This window comes from Marmota monax, unplaced genomic scaffold (assembly GCF_021218885.2).
Source record: "Marmota monax isolate L192 unplaced genomic scaffold, Marmota_monax_Labrador192_F-V1.1 WCK01_AAM20220418_F8-fsc00054, whole genome shotgun sequence".
Classification (NCBI taxonomy): Eukaryota; Metazoa; Chordata; class Mammalia; order Rodentia; family Sciuridae; genus Marmota; species Marmota monax.
In genome coordinates, this window is record NW_026692145.1 from 2,797,471 (window position 1) to 2,818,243 (window position 20,773).

At 36.8% G+C, this 20,773-nt stretch overlaps 1 protein-coding gene across 2 annotated transcripts; it reads left to right on the plus strand.

The window, feature by feature from the left end:
* Window positions 1–2,307: 2,307 nt before the first annotated feature.
* Rap2c (RAP2C, member of RAS oncogene family) lies at window positions 2,308–18,841 on the plus strand. Of its 2 annotated transcripts, none has more exons than XM_046467968.2 (4): window positions 2,308–2,415; window positions 3,998–4,790; window positions 7,342–7,653; window positions 16,344–18,841. In XM_046467968.2, the coding sequence occupies exons 2-3, from the start codon at window positions 4,518–4,520 to the stop codon at window positions 7,618–7,620; spliced, it is 552 nt and encodes a 183-aa protein (XP_046323924.1). In that variant the 5' UTR covers window positions 2,308–2,415; window positions 3,998–4,517; the 3' UTR covers window positions 7,621–7,653; window positions 16,344–18,841. The 2 variants fall into 2 exon arrangements, with proteins under 2 accessions (XP_046323924.1, XP_046323920.1); XM_046467964.2 differs by lacking the exon at window positions 2,308–2,415 and adding an exon at window positions 3,666–3,859.
* Window positions 18,842–20,773: the final 1,932 nt, after the last annotated feature.

Consider the following 20,773-nt stretch of genomic DNA (forward strand, 5'->3'; position numbering starts at 1 on the left):
CATCATTGAGCCTATTATCTGAGTGATTTATTAAGCAGTTAGTGTTTTTGAAGCCTAAATGCTTTGAGTGACTTGTCTTGCTTATTTTATATGTATAAGATACTGCTATCATGCCCAATTTTACACATGAAAGAATTGGAGTTGTAGCTGGAATAGGGCAGTGTTAGGACTCTGACACCCAAATTCCTTCTAAAACACTACCCTGCATTTTCCAGTTCTCTAGATACCCTAAAGCAAGAAACAATAGCCATAAAATGCTAAAATTAGTAATACCTAGGGTTATAAAGAAAGCAATATGGTCATCCTGCACTGGTGGGAATGTGAATTGGTGTGACCTTTCTGAAGGACAGTTTGGCAGTACTTGCCAGAAGAATTTTAAGTGTGAGTACTCTTTGTTTCAATTATTGAAATTCACCCTAAAGATGAACTGGCAACAATATATGCACAAAGAATGTGAAAAAAAATGAAAGCAACCATTATACTCAAGTGGGGAGTTGGGTAATTAAAGTATGGTACAGCCATGGGGGTGGGGGATGAAGAAAATCTATGTTCCGAGATGGGAAAAAAACTATCAAAATATAGTAAGTGAAAAAGCAAGTGCAGGATAATATTTATAGCATGATTAATTTTGCAATAATTTTAAGAATGCATGTATATACACATAGGATACATATTGGTAGATATATTAGTATGAAAATAATGTTTTTCCTCAGAAAGGAAGCAGAGAAACTTAACAATATATATTTTTGGAAAGAACTGAATTGTTTTTCTGCAATTTTGAGATATTTCGGTTTTAAATGTTTTGTTTTCCTCCCCATGTTCTCTATTTTTTAAAACCCTAACACTTCATTACATCTTTTAAATAAAAACCAAATAGCTGGCAATGTGTTGAGGCTTCATAATGTGCAGGGGACTGAATTAAGCACTTTACTTTTAATGGTTCATTACATTCACATCTTAAATTCTTATCCTCCTTTACAGGTGAGAGGCTCAGACCTGTGAAATCACTTAATTGAGGTCACACAGCTAGAAGGTAGGAGGGCTGCTATTTAAATGTCCTCCACTGTATTTCAGAGCCCTACCTCTTAACTGCCAAACCACACTCTTCTAATTGGTCTTTCTACCCTCATTGCCTAATGAGAGTACACTATCAAACAACTGTGACCAATTGAGATAATGTATGAGAAATGCTTTTCTAAGTATAGAGATGTTTGAGAAGAGTGGGCAGGAATAGGGAGGTTTTTTAAATTGGGCAGACCTGTCCATGGATCCCCAGTAAAGTGGTGATGAACAACTTTCTTTTGTTTCTCCTTTAGAAATATTATAAATATTACAAATACACACACACACATATTTACTTTACTCCCTTTTCCCCAATAAAACCTGATTGCTGTTTAAAATTCTTTTCAGATTTGAATGGCTATATTACACACTTTTGGGGATTAAACTCAGGGCTATATCCCTAGTCCTTTTTATTTATTTATTTATTTTTTGAGACAGAGTCTTGCTAAGTTGTTGAGGGCTTTATTAAATTGTCCAAGCTGGCCTCCAACTTGCAACCCTCCTGCCTCAGTCTCCTGATTTGCAAAGATTACTACCCAGCTGCACGCATGTATTTTATATAAATGAGAGCAACCATACATTTGTTCAGTATCTTGCCTTTGTCATCTATATATCTTGGCCATCTTTTCATATTGGCACTTACCAATCTACCATGTAAATAGCTGCATAGTATCTAATTTTGTGAAATAGTTTTAAAAAATAATTAAAGAACTTTTACTTCCATTTGCTGACTTTCCTAATCAGTGGTGAAATTAACACCTTCTAAGAAAGTTTAGAAAACCTCTTCAGACTGAGTATGAGTGACATTTGTCCACCCTATAGTTGGTGAGAGGGACTCAACAGGACTCTGAACTGAGGGCAGTAGAATTTTTCACTGTATGGAAAAACAAAGAACTCTCTCCAAAACACAGGCAACAACTCGGCGATATTAGAGTTGCCAACAGGTGAGACGACTTCAAAAATAAATAAATAATAAAACTTTCTGTTGTGCCAGTTTAGTAAAAGAGCAGAGACTTGATATGATTGCTCAACATTAGCTGGATCAGAAGAGGAATTTCCAGATTCAGTTACAAGAATGGCTGGTGGAGGGCTGAGGATTCCACCAGACAGTCTGGAGACAGCTAGTCAGGGACATGAGCAGCAGAACTCCAAATCAGCAACAGCACGTGTGGAAGGAGCAGTGACCTATGGGGAGAGTCATAATTCATAGACCAAAGCTCTTCCAGCAGAGGGCAGTGCCTCAGATATCAGGCAGGGCCCAGGACAGCTAGAATCAGTGCTGGGGACTTCGCTGGAGAGATTGTACCAGCTTCTGGCGGTGGAGAAATTGAGCTAAACTGTCCTTTGAATTCTGTAAGTGGCATTGGGGGATACTGAGGAGGGACAGTGGAACCTCACACTACTGTGACTTGCCTGTTTTCTAGTGTCTAAAAATTTGGATTGGGTATACATGTCTATTCATACAGTTTAGCCCTTACAGCTTTTAACTAAGGAAATTAGGGGTCATTTTCACCAAGTTAGCCACCGAATCTCTCAGTTTCTGGGTGAACTTGAATTTTTAAAAAATGGAGTGACCTAAAATATAACCTAGACTTCTGACCCTGGGGCCTGTGGAACTGACACAAAGTTTACAAGTAGAAAGTCAGCAGAGGGAAAAATATGTAAGAAGTAACAATTTTATCTAAAAATGGAAACTTAGTGTTAACTCTAGAGTTATTGTTTTTTGAATTTTAGTGGCTAAGAAAGATGGCCTTTAAAACAAAACTTTAAAGTGGAAGAGCCAACCATGCAAAATATTATACATGCAGATAATCAAAAATTAAATGAAAGTAGTCCACAGGCCTAGACCATGTCCAATCAACTCTTCCTTAAATATTGGTCACCTTTTTCTGCTGTGTAGTGGTTCAAATCAAATGGGAACAAAACCGTGTAGAAAGTCTAATGCTTTTGTTTTTGAGTCTTGGTATTTTAAAAAAGAGGAGTGGCTTTGGCATTTGCTAGCGGAGTCAAGGCAGATTTGCTGGATAATAAAAGTACAGTGTGTATTTAATTGCCAGGCACAGCTAAGTAAAACACACCACATATGAAATAAGCGCCAAAGCCAAGTCTAAAGGCAGTCTGTATACATGTCTGAGAAAAAGATCAAGTGGGAAGAAATACCAGCAAAGATAATAAACTTCCTGAGCTGTTTTCTTTTTCCTGCAACTTTAAGTCCAGGGATGTTTGACGTTCTCCCGATTGCTAGATTATTAGCTGGCGGTCCTCGCCGGGCCAAGAAGCGGATCGAGTGCTCAGACCCAGCTGGTGGAGGCCAAGAAGCCAAGGGACTTCAACGGGTTTAGGGGAGGGACAGTCAGCAGCAGCGGCGGGCGGGAAAGTAGAAACGCTGGAGGTTCTCAGAGGGGCACTTTCTCAAGGCCTTAGCCCCGACCTGAAACTGTCTGGGCCGCCTACCTCGCTGAGCAGGGCGCGGCCCCAGCGCCACCCGGCTCGCCCCGGAGAGGTGGGACTTTCCCCACCGGAAGTGATCCCGTCCAGTCTGGGGTAACTGGGGCACCTCAGCCAGTGTGTCAGGGAAACCCTTCCGGGTGTACGCTGGGGGTGGGGGGTGGGGGGTGAGAAAAAAAAAGAGGTGGGTTCGCCTAGAGTCCCTGCGGCCGGCGCCGCCGGACGGCCCCCGCCCCTTTCCCCTTGACGAGCAGCGGCGCTGGGGCGGCCCTCCGACATAGGAGCCAGCGGGTGGCCATGGCCTTGGCTTGACAGTCTCCCAGGCAGCCGGGTTGGTGCGGACAGCTGGGTAAGCGGTGGCGGCTGCGGCTGCGGCTGCAGCTGCAGCGGCAGCCTGTTCTGAGTGGGAGCTGGGAGAGATGGCAGCCAGGGCCGCCGGCTTGGGGCAGGGGTCAGGCGGGTAACGTGCGCCTTTCTCCTTTCACAGGCCGACGACCCCCGCTGGAGCCTGGGCCCACAGACCCGCCCCGGCTGCGGTGACTGGAGCGGAGCCCGCAGGCCTGGACCGACTCCGTGGCGCTAGCAGGAAGCGGGGTCCCTGGGCCCCTTTGTGTGAAGGGCGGGGGAGGGGTGCCGGGCAACCCCTGTCTGCGGGCTCCTCCTCGGACGCCCTTTCCTCGGCCCCCACCCCTGCCCTCCTGGGGGCGTGCTCCGTCTCCCCACCCTCGCTGGGCTACTCGGAGGCTCGCCCTCCTCCCCACGCCCCCTGCCTGGGCTCCAGTTCCTATAGGAAGGGCATTACCATCCCATCCCCACCCACCCGACACTCCGCTCTTTCCCCTCCCCCTCTTTTAACTTCCTCTTCTTCCCCGGTCGGGCCCTGTGCTTCTCCGCACTCTCCTCCCCAGTTCGCAGATTTCCGCCCACCTTCCGCCTAGGCTAGCCACAGCGCAGCTAGCGGGGTGTTCTTTTCCCTACTCTGGTAGGAGTTAGAGAAGGTGAGACTCATGAGGGAATACAAGGTAGTGGTGTTAGGGAGCGGAGGGGTTGGCAAATCTGCCCTTACTGTGCAGTTTGTCACCGGGACTTTCATTGAGAAATATGACCCCACCATTGAAGATTTCTACCGCAAAGAGATCGAAGTGGACTCTTCCCCCTCTGTGCTGGAAATTCTGGACACCGCAGGAACGGAGCAGTTTGCCTCCATGAGAGATCTCTACATCAAAAACGGCCAAGGTTTCATCCTGGTTTATAGTCTGGTTAATCAACAGTCTTTCCAGGTAACCTAACCGAGTCTTGTAATTTGTTAGAAGGGGGTGTGGTAATTCTACGTTGACTTTTTGATTTGCTTGAACCGTGCGTTAATGACTGTGTTTTCCTTTTCAAAGTTGGACATGGAAAAGTATCAAAGTATCGGGTGGTTTGTATAGACAGTGCTAAAGTAACGAGCGTCAACAAATATGTTAAAGTTATTTTTAAAGAAAAGAAAATGAAAATGAGATATATCGGTCTGAATTTGTTTAACCTGGAATATAACCTTCTGAAGTTGCTTATTCAATTCAACAAGTATTGATTAACCTACTCACGGAACAACATCTAACAGATAATCTTGGGTAAATAGACAGCTTTGAAAGGAAAAAATTATTTGGAGCCCATTATCTCTTGAATAGATAAGTCCTGGGTCTGCTTTCCTCTCCCACCCCCTCTCTGTTCTCTCCCAAGTTTCTCAACTACAGTCATAAATCTTAGTGCTGCAAGATGAAGAACTCAAGACCTGCCTTCTAGGCATTTTACTTATTTACTTACTTGGGGGCATGTAGTAGGAAGGGAAGTTACCCATGGGAATGGCTAGTACCTAGAATTAATAACCACTAGAAATCAAGAATGACTCTCCTTTTCTACATTTGATCCAGATTATTTCTGGTATCATATCCTATATTTATAGAAAATATGTGAGTCTGGAAACAGTGAACAAGTGCAGATTTCTTACCCCAGCAGGGTAGCCAAACTGGATGTGGTCCAATTTTTTAGGAAAATCTGTCCTGTCCTTCACTGGGAGACAGAATGAAGATTTAATGTTATTTTAAGATATGCAATAAATGTTGCTATTTATTCTTTGAAAATAAATAACCTCATATTGACCCATTATATTGACCTCCATTGATTTAGGAAATGGATATTTTTTCTGCATTTAAGGTATGCACTTAGTGTTGCTTACTTGAGAGACTTTAAGTGCTTTAGCCTATGCAATGTGTTAATTTCACATTCTTTAGTATTTTAAGTTAAAGTACTATCGTGAGTTTTTCCAGTACCCTCCTATAGCAACTTCAGAGATTATTTTTAAAAGATGACTTTGAAGTAAATGAATGAAAGCTTTTGGGACCAAACTAAAATTCATTTTATGTAGGATTAAATTCCAGACAAAAGTAGCATAAAGCATTTTCCCCCCAAAAGTACCAAAGTACTAAAGGTGCTATTTGACAGACATTTTCTTTCTAAAGGCTTCTCAGGAGATTTGTTATTCTTTCAGCTGACCCTCTTGAGACTGGGAGTCTTTTGAAGGTTGTTTCACAAGATTTCCATTATATCCTCTTCTGTTATACACATAAATAGGCAGTATAAACCTGTAGCATTATTTCAACAGAGAGACTTATACTCTTGAGCCCAAATGCCGTAAGTTTGGATTCTCAGCTGAACTTGTGTTCTGTAAGGGCAAAGGGAAAAGAAGTTTAACCTTGAAGACAGAATTGATATGGGATCAAACCAAATTGTTGCAAATATAAGATCACTCTGAATTTTTAGAAATGTTCTTGGATTCCTTGTTTTCCCTTTGACCCACCCACAAATTTTCTGTTTGTAACTATTCAGATCAAATACACATTTATATTTAAGGCAAATCACAAACAGCAAATTTGAACTTGGCTGTTACTATGACTTATGTCCCTTAAATGACTATTTTCTAATGTATATACAATAAATTCAACCATCATTTTCAAAAAAAAGAAGGAAAGGAAAATCACAAAAATTGTAATGCTAGAGTTAAATCTATAATATTGTCTTAAGTTGATACACCTTCCCCCAAAATTATTGCTACTGGAAAATTGTTAAGACTCTTTTCTTCTGTAATTAATTGTAATTACTCAAGAAAAGTAGTACAGGAAGGGAAAAAAATCAAGTAGTAAAAACAAACATAGGCAAAGAGAAGTATGACTTCTTCCCGCCCAGATTCCCCCTACATTATCCTTCTTCAGTGGTGATCACCATGACAATATTTTCTACTGTACTTAAGTATATTTTAAGGTGTTTGATTTTATTGTAATAAAGACATACTATTCAATTTGAGTGTATTAATCTGTTTTAAAAACTGTTCTTCTAGGCATTACAAAGTATTTTTTTGTTCCCACCTAAAAAACTTTCTCTCAAGCCCTCTTGCTAAATGGCTAGGAATGCATGAGTGCTGCAATCCTGTGCTTGGATAACAGGTGTTACAGGGAGCGATGACAAGCAGGCAGGTTTAGGGAGATGGCCAAATATCCTCATGTATGAATGGATTAATCATGTTTGGAAACTTGATTTTTTTAATCAGTATAGACTGAAGGTGGGAGAAGTGATAATATAAGTTTTAAGGTTAGTGCACAACCTGCATTTAGCAGGGCCTATAGAAATTATCTACTTCATGGAAAAAAAATAATGATGTTTTCTTTATTGGGGTGTGTGATTTTATTTTGGATTCAGCTTTATGTACTTATGGAGGGATGACTTTTGTGATACTATAATGCCTCTGTTATGCAAACACATAATTTTTCTTTCTCTTTGTGATTCTTTGAATAGGATATCAAGCCAATGAGAGATCAGATTGTCAGAGTGAAAAGATATGAAAAAGTCCCACTAATCCTAGTAGGAAACAAAGTGGATCTGGAACCAGAAAGAGAGGTTATGTCTTCAGAAGGCAGAGCTCTGGCTCAAGAATGGGGCTGCCCTTTCATGGAGACATCGGCAAAAAGTAAATCAATGGTGGATGAACTTTTTGCTGAGATCGTCAGGCAAATGAACTATTCATCACTGCCCGAGAAGCAAGATCAGTGTTGTACAACTTGTGTTGTCCAGTAAAAAGATAACCTCAATCATGGCCATACCGAGCAGGTTAGTTGTTAATGAAACTGTATAAACTAGGTAGTGTTTTGGTTTTTTTTGATGAAGTATAACAAAAATCTGGTTAACGGTAGTACATAGGATACTACCTTAAATTTCTTTATTTTTAAGATGGCGTTTTCTTCAACATAAAATAGTCAATATTCAATGCAGAAAGCCTAAAAAATGCAGATAAACAAAACAAAGGTAAAAAAAATGCCTAATATTCCCACCTTTAAGATTTATTTTTGGGGGGCTGGGGTTGTGACTCAGTAGTGTATGAGGCACTGGGTTCAATTCTTAGCATCACATAAAAAAACTAAATAAACAAAATAAAGGTATTGTGTCTATCTACAACTAAAAATATTTTTTGAAAGATTTATTTTTTAAAGTGAATTGCTGTTCTTCCCTCTCTGCCTTATTAATAACATTTCTTTGGGGTAAGTCAAAGGATAATACACCTTCACCCTGTTTTGCTGATTTAACATCTAAAATACACTGGAGAACATTCAGAATATGATTAGTTTTGTGATGTTTCCTATGCATTTATGCTATTATACTCCAGACAAGAGAGTTGCTTTAATTGAAGCCATCAATTTACCATCACCAAAGTGCTTGATTTAACAGGATGATTATTTAATCAAGTTCATCCTTACCTTGCACTTGAGGAATTTAAGTGACCTGTGATGATAACAAATTATAATGCCACAATATACATTGACTTCATTATGAATATATGGTCCAAATGAGAATCTGGTTAAATCATTTGTGATGTGTTAGAAGGTGCTGTCCCAATTAATAATTAATGGAATTAATAAGAAAAATAAATCTTTATACCTTTCATTGAGTTAAGTGCTAAAGGTTGTTTTTAATGAAACAAGTTTTGAAAAAGTAAGATTATATAAAACTTAGCACTTAAAATGAAATTATTTTATTCATATTTTAGTATTTTTAGTCTTGATTTTAATGGAGCAAATGATCTCACTTAGACAGTAACACTTAGATAATAAGATAAAAACAAACAATATCGTGGATGACTGAGAAACCACAGCAAATGCCAGACTAGCCCAATAATATCAGGAATGAAATTGATCTTTCTGAGCCAAGGCTGACCTCGAGTCTAGGAGGCAGTTTTGCAAATGGCAACAGGCATTTCAGATTGCAGAGATGATTCCTAATCAAAGGTCTGGCTTCATATGTGCTCCCGGGAGAAAAGACTAACGGTCCCTAATTTATCTTTGTAGACAAGGTCTACTGTCAGGTAGTGTCATCTTTGAAAATGAAGGATGACAACAGTGCTTCATTCAAAATGCTTTCACTCATCAGCTTTTAGCATACCAGAATATGTTGCAAACTCATTTATTTTCTTCTATCTAGGCACATCTATTATTTTTATAAAGTCACTGTTCAACTGTAGTCTAATTTTTGTTGATAGTGTCACACTTGCAGTATAGTTATTTCAGGAGGGGACAGACACGTAGGCAGTTGAGTCCCATGCTATTGCTTCTGTAATCTCTCTTTTTAAATTGTAAGCCAGCTTCAGGTTTCAACAAGTTCTATGTGGTGACTGCATCTTTACCATTATGCTCTTTTCTCTAACTGACACCATTAACTGGACAGAGGACATTACTATATACGTTTTGTTTTAGTTTTATCATCTTTATAAAAAATTGATCAAATCTCACTAAATTCTGCCAGTTTTTTCTCATCATGAATGTAGACAGCTATAGAAGGTAAATGGAATAACAATATTCTTATAGAGGGCCATTGTTAGCTAGTTGGCAAATTAATAATTTCTAAAGCTTTTAAACCTTTTTTATTCTGAATTATTTGATCTTATTTCATTTTGCAGTTTTGTGATGTGACTTATTTTTCCATTTGATTACCTCCAGGGATGCATACATAGGGATTTTTTTAAACTCTAGCCAATTATTTTTATATTTCTTATTAATTATCATAGGAAATATCAACCCAGGCATGATGGTGCATGCCTGTAATCCCAGTTACTTAATAGATACTGAGGCAGGAAGATGGCAAGTTTGAGGTCAGCCTGGGCAAATATGAGACACTGTCTCAAAAAAAGTACTAAAAATCGGAAATTATTAATACTAATAATTACTCATTTTTCTATTGATAGGTCAAGTTCCCTGTGTGGTTTGTTGCATGGCTTTGTTTTTATCAGAGCAATACATGAATGAAGGTATAGACTTTGAAATAAAATATCTAATCAGCTGAATTTCTGAAAATATTGGAAGGGAACTCCCTGAATAAAATCTTTTATTAGAACAAAGTCTATCATATGCAGATTTTTTCCAGTGTCAAATAAGACTGGACTGCTATGTGTTGGAATCAGTAATCTGAGGCTAGTAAAGTTTGTGATTATTCTTGCTCACGATTCACCTTTAAAAAATAAGCTAATGGATTTCAAATCTTGTAGCTTATGAGTCATGAAGCTATGAAGTCTGTCAGTCCCAAATCTAGATTGAAGATCAAACTTTGACAGGCAAAGGTAATTTGAGAGATGTTTGTCCTTCATATTTAGAGGAGTGCCTTGTCTAAGTTAGAAATAATAGCATGTAAGACAGACTGGGATCATTGTTGTTAATCTGTTGCGTTTAACTGAAAGGGAAAATCTATTTTAATGCTCTAAGAATTGTTCTTGATAATTCCTCACATTTATTTCTTACCACCTTTTAATTTGCATTATGGATCTCTTGCCCAACTCCTCTTTATCTTCATGCCTCCAAGGATTATTTCCTCGATTTTTACCCTCACATTGGCAGACATTTTAGTGGAAGTTTGGAAGCATGACCAGATTTTTTATACACAGTCATCATTCTGATTTCTTTACTGACTTGAGGGGGGGGGGGTACCATCAAATGCTTTGAAAGACATCTTTTACTGTACAGCTGCAGTATAATATAAACCCAGGTCATTGCAACTCTCTTGTTGTATTCACTACATCGTAGCTTCTCCATACTGGTGTACGTAATAGGCAGTCTGGTTTTTTAGCACATTGTTATTGAGAAGGATGGACGAATAATCTCATAATATGAAAGAAGTAAATCACAGTGCTATAGGAATTCAGAGCAAGTAGAAAGCAGTCTCAACATTCTGGGCTCTTTGTTATGTGAGCCTGTCTTCTGCATTGTCAGATGTTTAGCAGCATCCTTGGCATCTACCCACTAGATAGAGATAGCATCCCCCCAGGCTCCTGGCTGTGAAAAATAAGAATATCTCCAGAAATTGCCTAATGTCCCCCTATAGCAGAATCACCCCTGATTAAGAACCACAGAGTTAAAGGAGCTCAGGAGTGGTAGCATCTGAGTGAGGTCTTAGGAAAGGGGTAGGATTTGAGGGGATATGGGATAGAGTTATTTCCAAACAAAAGGTATTTGAAGAAGTAGCATGATAATATCTTAAAATAAGGGGGAAGTGCATTAAAGTTATCCTTTAAATGGACAATTTAGTATATGTTTTTGTCAAATATAGTTTTTTAAAGACAGGTTTTGAAAGATTCCTATGAGTCAGCCCGGTATTGATGAAAGTTATAAAGAAATAAAATGAGGAAAAAGGTGTTCTTTACTACAATTTGAAGGTCTTCTGCAAGATTTTATCCATTTTCCCATGTATTATGGAACTGGTTCTTCTAATAGAGTAAATGGTGCATAAGAGTACCAAACACCAGGAAGCAAACTGAAAGAACAAAGATCATTATTTATGTCAGCCCCAGTTCATTATATATGTCAGCCTGAAGAAAAAGGGAGATTCTTGATTCAAGTGGCTGCAGAATTCCTGGGATGTTAACAAAGGCTGAACAATCTACGAATGCCATTTTAGTTCAGCTGGACTTTTTTCTTTTTCTTTTCTTTCATTTTTTTTTTTTTTTTTGTGCCAGGAATTTAAACCTAGAAGCACTCTACCCCTGAGCTAAATTCCCAGTCCTTTTTATTTTTTTCTTTTGACAACCAGTTTCACTAAGTTGCTAAGGCTAGCCTCGAACTTGCCATCCTTTTGCCTGAGCCTTTGGAATCACTGGGATTGCAGGTGTGTACCACAGTGCCCAGTGGAAATTTTTTCTAAATACAGTGGAATTAATAAGCATTTTCAGGATTTTTTTAATGAATGAAAAAGGTAGAATCAGAAAGGTTTCTAACCTTTTTTTTCCAGCTTTTCATTAGATACAATGTGTTGAGAATTTAGCAAATGTGAGGGGAAAATCCTCAAGATTAAATCATTGTTTGCTTTAAAATGCTGGCATTTTCATATCCAAGTTAAATATTATATTGGTAAAACACAGGTAGAATTCTGTTGTAGTAGGGAGTTTGGTTGGATACTTCCCTTTTTTTCTTCTCCTGTTCTATTCTGTGTATCACTTCAAGTGGGAGAAATGGCTTATTTAAAATTCTCATCTGTCATCCAGTTCACATGGTGAGCCAGAATGGAGTGGAAGAACTGAGTGGAGAAAGAAGCATGCTTTGGAATAGTATGTACCATGAAGGCCTAGCGTGGGTCTGGTAAAAGGGAAGAACAGAGTTGCTTTTACCTCTCTGCCACCTCTCATTCTCCCAGACCTGCATTGATCCCCACAGGGTTCATGGTTTGAGACTATTCATAGTGGACAGTGTCTAGTTAGACCTGCTCTGGGTGTGAAGGTGTCTGGTGATTAGAATGACTCTTTGTATATTTGTTCCCTCTTTAATTGCTTCCTTTTAACCTCAAGATTAGGCTTTTATTGCAGAATGAAATGCATATGAGCCATTGAGTTTTACTCCATTACCTCTCTGGCTTAGAATGAACCATCAGTAGAATTAACAAAAATTGCATCATGAAATTGGAGAATTGCCACCGAGGAAGTGTTCTAGCCATGCTACAGGGAATATTCTCCTCATGGGATTACTTCTCAGTGGAATTCTATAATTCAGAAGATAATGTCACTAAGAAAAATTGAAGTCTTGTCAGCTGTTGGGAAAACTTTTCCAATCAAAAACATACTCCCAAATTACTTTGATTAGCCACGGTGTTAGGAATATCACATTCAGAAAGTGCGATTTAAGCTGGGTGTGGTGGCACACCTCTGTAATCCTACTACTGAGGATGGCAGGTTCTAGGCCGGCCTGGGCAAGTTAGCAAGGCTCAAATCAACAAAATACAGTTGAGGGGAGCAGTACCTTACCAGGTCTGATTCAGTTAGCAAGTGGGATTGGATCACACTACTGTTTATTATCACTGGACCTGGTTTCACTACTTGAAATCTCAGAATTAAATCCTTCATGTTAAACTTTTGGGAGTTTTAAGTCTAAGACATAAGGAAAATAGCTATTCCCTTCTACCCTGGGTTTATCATAAATATTTTGGGTGTATGCATCCTTTCAAGCAGGATTCCACCTCCATTCATATCATAAGTATCAGGAAAATTAGGATAGAGAAATGAAACATAAAATATTTTTTAAAATGTAACCTCTAGACTAGGCATGGGGGGGCACTTACCTGTAATCCCAGTGACTCAGGAGGCTAAGGCAGGAGGCTCTCAAGTTTGAGAGCAGTCTCTGTAATTTAGGGAAACCCTGTCTAAAAAAAAAAAAAAGGACCAGGAATGTAACTCGGTTGTAAAGCTAAACCCTGGGTTCAATTCCCAATACCAAAAAAAAAAAAAAAAAAGTAACATCTGTCAGATAACAGAATGTCAGCCTGGTATTTCACTAATACAAATAATATTTAACTTGGATATGAAAATGCCAAGTAAAAAATGAAGGAAAATTCATTTTTAAAAAAATTCTTTGGTTAAATCCCCAGAATATCATGTTTCTCAAAGGAGAGAAAAAAGAAAAATGACTATGATTGCACATTTATATTTGCTTAAAAAAAAAGGAGAGAGAAAGAATGCTAGTAAATACCATTGTATTGAGAAATGGTAAATCCAGTTAAGCAAAAAAGACATTCACTAACTGCTAAGCCTTTCAGGAGCCTTTGTTAACATCCCAGGCATTCTGTTGCCTTGTGAAATGATGAGTTAGTCTTGAGTCAAGAATCTCTCTTTTTCTTCTGGCTGACATAAATAATGATCTCTGTTCTTTCAGTTCTGTTTGGTACTCTTGTGTACCAATTTACCCCACTCAGGAGACTGTATTTCACAATTTACTGAGCAAAAGGTTTGGACTATTGTTTGATTGGTTTCAATTTTTTATTTTTTAAATAAAAACTTGTAAAAGAGTACAAAATAAAAACAATCAATTAAGCAAGTGTTTGAGCAGAAGCCTCCAGAGTTAAGATTTGTTGGGTGTCTTACTGGAAACTTGAGAGCAAGGACAAGGATAATCTGTTCTATATTGAAAGCAGCATTACACCTTTGCAATGTGTCTAGTGTCCTGTCAGTTAAAAAAGTACTAATTTGACCAGCTGCTTTTAAGCCTCTGGGATGTTTTCCTTTTTAAATGAATAAGAGTGTTAATACACTAAAAATTTTGCTGTCACTGTGGAGCAAGAATATTTACATTCTGCCTTCTGTGAAGTTCTAAACTGAGAGACACTGTCCTTTTTGCTTAACGCAAGATTTTGCTTCAGGATTTATTACTGCACAGAATTATATTACTCTTTTGAAAAGTAGCCAGCATTAATACTTTGTTTAAAGGTATATCTAATGTTAATATGTTGAATATGACTCAGCATTTATCTATATGAACATTTCATTGGATTATTGTCATTTTGTGAAATGCGGATGAACCAAATGTTAACCAGGCTTTTGTGAGGTGGGAAGTGATGAATATATAAACTTTTATTTAATATATATATGGTCAGTAAGCTGGTTTGTATTATCAATGTTGATTTGGGTTAGATGTAAATAGTAACTACTTTCTTAGTTTGATTTCAGAGAAAACCTAAAGATTTTATAAGTCTTTAATATTTAAGAGACACAAACATTTGAAAATCTCAACTTTCTGTAATTGTTTATTTTGGAAAATGTGGATTCAAATTTACAGTGAATTTAATAATTTAAATTAATTGCAGGTAGTCTGAATTCCTAAAAATTCTTCATAAGGAGATGTATATGTAATGAAATATTGTTCTGTTTAAATAGGTATAAAAATTCAAAGTAGAATAAAAAATACATACGTTATTAGTCTGGATATCAAAGACACAATCCTGGTCTTCTAGACATTTATAATACTTAAGAAATGAAAATAATACATGACATTTGTACAGTCATTTTATAAAGTACTTTCATATATTATGTTACAACAACCCTGAGAGAAAAGTATTTTTATCACTGTTTTAATAATGAGGAAACTGGACTTAAATAACCCATGTCCTAATTAACAATTAACTTTAATGCAAAAAATTCTTAATTTTAATTAGAAAAACTGTTTCTATGATATTTTCTATGAAGGAGGATTTTGTTCTGTCTTTTTTCTAATGTGTTTAGGTGGCAGAATCTCAATAATGATTGGAGCTACCTTCTTCAAAAGTAATCATGTTGGGCTGGGGATGTGGCTCAAGTGGTAACGCGCTTGCCTGGCATACGCAGGGCACTGGGTTCGATCCTCAGCACCACATAAAATAAAAATAAAGATGTTGTGTCTGCCGAAAACTGAACAATAAATATTAAAAAAAAAAAGTAATCATGTTTATGATACAGCTACTAATAAAGCATTCTATCAGGCCCTTTGAACACTACAGAAGTACAGCTGTCAAATAAAATTGAAATTATGCATTTATAAACGTTGGTAGAACCCTTCCAGAGCTTCCACTGTTTTCACTTGGCATTCTTTCCTAGTTGCTATTCTTTTGTTTCTGGCTTTATGATAACATTTTTTATCTCCTATGTTTAAAAAACAATCATAATTCCATTCCCCTAGAAGCTAGTTGGTGATTCAGCACAGCTGAAGGACATTGTATCTGTCTGAATGATAGATTTCCCCCCCCCCTCCACAATATTAAATGGAAGGGCAGAAATCTATTAACTATAATAGCAGAGACTGAGGAATCCCAGTCACATAGGTCCTTATGTTTGGGAGGATGTTCGAAAAAAGGCATACTATAGTGGGAAATGTGAACTGCTGCTGTCACCTTGCATTTAGCTCAAACTAGGGTACCTAGTAGGTGCTCAATATCTAAACTGTTTGAATCATGTTTTTTTTTTTTAATTTTAAATTGCCAAAAAAGCTTTCTGATATCCCAGAATGCAATGTAATTAACACTTTATGGTGAAAGTTTTTAAAGTGCCAGTTTGTCTCAATAAAATTAAATGAATGGGAAAAATTACCAAAAAATTAAATTGGAAAAATCTATCATTGTCAAGTTTACTCATAATTAATATGCATTTAATTCTAATAGCATTCCCAGTTAAAATATGAAGGTATCAACTTCAAAGTAGAAGCACCACTTTCCACATTTATACTCTAAGATGGTTTAAACTAGTAAGAAACATTAATATTGCATAAATATAAAGTCTAATAAAATTTTTAAAAATCAACTGGAGTAGTTACACAGACACAGTATGTGATATCCAGTGCATCAATACTGTGCTTCTACTTTTTAATGACATTTTGGGGCCATAGAAAATTGCTTTTTTACTCAAACTGATGGAGAAAACAGTGAAAGTCCACCTGAAGATTCTTACTCTTGTTACTGCTTCTGTTTCCAGTTTTTTAAACTATAATCTGTATTTCTATATTTTTATGACATTTTTATCTTAATTGCAGATAAAACTCAGAGGAAATTTGCACAGATGCTGCTTTGGAGAACTTTACAACCTGGGTTGCAGAACTGAGCCTTGGTAAACCTGTCTCTATTACAGCATGTTGCCATACATCTAATTAAGTGCATAAGGTCTTTGGCCTTCAAGATCCAATGACCTTAAACAAGAATGCTTAGCACGTTTACCATACATTTAAAAATCTGTTCTTTATCAATCAGTCCTTTTATAGCTTTCTAAGTTCTTATTGATGGCTAATATGCAAGGGTTAATTTTTAATATTTTCATTGATTTCTTTAATCAGTTTCTCAAGTTGTATTTATTAAATACTCAAACTCAGTATTACCTACTCAATGCCTTTTAAAAGAAAGTTATAATGGAGAAAAAAATTGAGCCTTAAACAAATGGTTACTTCTGTATATTACCTCGTACCAGTGCTTCATCCTATTTGTAAAATCTTTCTCCTTCAAATGGTTGGTTAATACTTTGAGACTTTGTTTACGTGTGGCAGTGTTGTAAAAAGAAACTAAAGATCACATTTTACCTGTATGGATGGAATATCCCTTTTCCTCAAGTGCAGTTTGTGCTGTGTTTTTGTAATTAACATATTCTGAAAAGTTACTATTGCTATTGGAAATTGACTATAGAACATTTAGTTGGAGAGTTAAGCTTTCAATTCCATTAGGTTTTCACATGTGTTAATCTCATTTACAGCATCGAATTTCGGCAGTAACATTTTCCTTTCTGTGAAGTTCTAAATTTAGTTATGACCTACTTAGCAATGCCTTTGAAAAGGGATATTGTATCCATGGTAAATTAATTGTATACCTAAACAGAGATAGCTCAGCTTTGCCTGTCAGGCTTGTAATTGACATCTAGTAGACTTCTGCACATGTAAAATTGAATTCAAATAAAATCATATACACTTTCTAGTTCCTAATATTTGTCTTTCTGAATAATAGTTTAAAGCAATATTTGTTAAAGTTTTCTTGCACTATCACGATTGCTTTTTAGTTATTTCTCAAGAAGCATGTTCGTAGTAGAGACAAAATCTGTGTAACAGGAGGGAGAATAGCACCAAGTCTCTGGGCTATTTTTTATTTTTGCAAATGTGCTTTCTAATAGCCATTGCCTTCCATGTTGTTTACCTAATCAGCACATTTTGTCTGAATACTTGAACATTTTAACAGTAACACAGGTATAGAAGCAGAAAGGAAATTTAAAGAGTGATTTTTTTTTTTTGGTTCAGTTTTAACATCAACGAGTGCTTTTCATAGCAAAGATTTTTCAGTTGTGTAAGGTTGACAGTATTTTGCTGTTGGATTTTATTTGGTTTTATTTGTGTGCTTTTAATTTGCAGAAGTTAGTAACTGCAGCTCACCTACTGCACCAAAGTTCTCGATTTTAGGAGCCCAGCTTTAGTCATTTGAACATGCTTCTAAATAAAACAAAACAAAACCAAAACTATACTTTTGATCTATAATAACCGCTCAATAACTTTGTCAAGGAAAGCTCTAATATATGCAGTGACAGTTTATGGAAGGGTGTGGCAATTTTAAATTTATATTGTGTGTGATGTTCAAATACAGTGATATCTGTATTCATGTGATTTATTGGTCAGCATGACCATTAATTATTGAGTAGAAATTGATTAAACTTTGATTTCCTTTTTTTAAATCGTGTTGCATTTGATTCCTGATCAAATTCCCCCAAAGTGAACGCTTGCTCTTAAATTTTGAATTTTCTTATGAAATTGTAAGTATAGAAGCAATTGAAACATTGTTTTTACTATAAACTGCTTGAAATGAATACAATTTAAGTTTGCACTTTAATACCAAATTTAAAACCAAACGCTCATTTCAAAGTAGGTTAAGTGATCATGATTTATTCTTATTAACTTTGTGAAATTCTAAAGGAATCAAATAATTCATGATGAATTAAATTTTCTGCAGATTATTGATTTTTATACAGTGTTTCTTTCCTATGGATATTGTTCCCTACCCTGCTCCCCAACCCTATCTCTCTCTGTTAAAGTGTTCATTGTCATTGACCTCAGCTACAAATTTAACTTGAATTCACTTAGGATCACAGGAATCAGGGGAAAGTGATTTTAAAGGTGGTTTCTCCAGCACATTTTAAGAAAAGGGACCAAAAGTTATTTTAGCTTCCTCAATAGATTGCATGTTGCTTATTCGGATAATAAATTAATATTAAATGCAATATATGTCTTGTCTTTACTATGGCATCTGTTTAGGAGTTGTTCAAATCACTGCAGTAGGGCTCTGCTAATAAAATCATGTAACCTATTATCATGGATCTAATGTACTGTAACTTTATCGGTGAAAGGTAAAATCTCGAATAACAAGTACAAACATTGAACAATTACCTATAAAGATTTGTAAAAGTAAATTTTTCCAATAGATTTCATTCTTGTCATTTTGTAAGACGACCCTGCAGTCCACCTGTTTGTAACTTTTTTAATAAAATAGACATCTGTATTACTGAGGTTGGTTTCTGTAATTATTTGGTGTATCACTTGTTCTAGATTTCCTCACTTGTGATTCTTTTTCATAACTCCAAGTCTTACTTTTAATCAAAATGATAATATGTATTACAGTACATGTTTAAACGGTAATTAAACATTGTTCACTTATTTCCTTAGTCACTATTTTGGCATATATGGGGGGAACTGAAATATGTCCTAACATGTAATATTTAATCAAGTGAAATAATTCATAAATAAATTGGAAATTATAAATAATGGGTTAAAAGAAGGTATAATGCATATAACTTAGCACAACTGGGCTCAATCCATCATCCCATATTATGCTGTTTTAGATGCTGTCCTTGCAGTCCAAAATGCCTTTTTTTGCAATGAAAGCACTAATGATTTCAGGGCCTTTCCTCTTTTTCTCCACTGCAAGAGTGGTGTCCCTTCATCCAGCAAGGTCAACATTTCTAACCAAGTGAATAACTCAGAGGGAGAGATGAGAGGCTGGAGTAAGGTTTAAGAGCTAAGGGAGGGGGCTGGGGTTGTGGCTCAGTGGCAGTACACTCCCCTGGCATGCGTGAGGCACTGGGTTCGATCCTCAGAACCACATAAATGTAAAATAAAGATATTGTGTCCACCTAAAACTAAAAAATAAATATTAATAAAAAGAGCTAAGGGAAACTAACCAGATCTGCACTGGTTACCATTAGAGGACTCTTACAACAGAGAGATCATGTTATCTCCTCCCCATTGTCCTCTTCATTTCATTCTTTTCCTTGGAGAAGATATGTCTAATCTTCACACTCCTTCAGTATAGAGCATCTTGGGGTCAAGATCCAACACTAAGTCTTTTCATTCAGGTTTAAGGTAAGGACAGTATTTCAGATAGGCTCCTGCTTTCACCTGTATTTTTCTAATTTAAAATTTATTACTATCTGGTGTTTTGTATTTGATTGTCCGTATTTTATGTTGATGAAACCAAGACTCAGAAAAGTTGACTTAAGTTCATAAAGACAAGGTCAAACAAGATGTTGAGAAAGGTTCTTTTGGAGAAGCTTTTGAATGAATTCATCATTGGGTAGAGTCAAGTGGGTACTATTAAAATTACAAAGCTCATGGAAACCAGATTTTAAAAAAACACAGCCAGAAGTAGCTGTTTTAAGTCAGCGTGTCAGTCTATATGTAACAAAATACTATGAGTGCTATTTAAAGGTAATGTGTGTCTTATATTGCTAAAAGTTTATGTAAGACATAAGCTATTTTCATTATAGCTATTTTTCATTGGAAAGGCAATGTCTTAAATCAGGGATATGGCAGTCTTTGGCCTCCAGGCAGAATCCAGCCTGGTTTGTGCCAAAAGAACTGTAGTTAGATTTACCAGCTGTATCCTGAATCCATTGCAGAGCTCAGCTGCACCCTTTTTCTCCCTAAACTTCTGGTTTGAGTGGAGGACAAGACTGAGTCACATCAAAGGATGTGCAAAGAGTCATACTCCTATAAGCATTGTTCTCAGTGGCCCAGGTTTCCCCACTCCCAAATGGGAATGGTCCATTCATTGTCTTATCATTCATGAGTTTTCTCTTATAGACTATGAACTCTAGGGACTTTGGCTTATCTGTAATGCATTATAGGTGCTCAATAAATATTTTATGAAATTATAGTCACAGAGTCAGTAAGGCAGTTTGCTCTTCAGAAAATTCTAACACTGCCATCTCCTGCTGATCTTTAATATTTACAGCATTCAGGTAGCATGGGAAGTGCATCTTCTCTCCACATCTTCATTCTCTATAAACCAAATTGGGTTTTTTGTTGTTTTGTTTTGGCTTTATGTGTTTATTTTTCCAGTCCTGGGGACTGCTTTATCACTGAACTATTCTCCTCAACCTTTTTAACAAAAAAAAAAATTTTTTTTTTTTTTGGTACTAGGGATTGAGTCCAGGGACACA

Excerpts from the sequence above, each read along its gene's own strand:
- Rap2c (XM_046467968.2), top strand. The coding sequence starts at position 4,518 with ATGAGGGAATACAAGGTAGTGGTGTTAGGGAGCGGAGGGGTTGGCAAA. Across the intron at positions 4,791-7,341 it reads TTAATCAACAGTCTTTCCAG|GATATCAAGCCAATGAGAGA; the intron begins GTAACCTAACCG and ends TTCTTTGAATAG.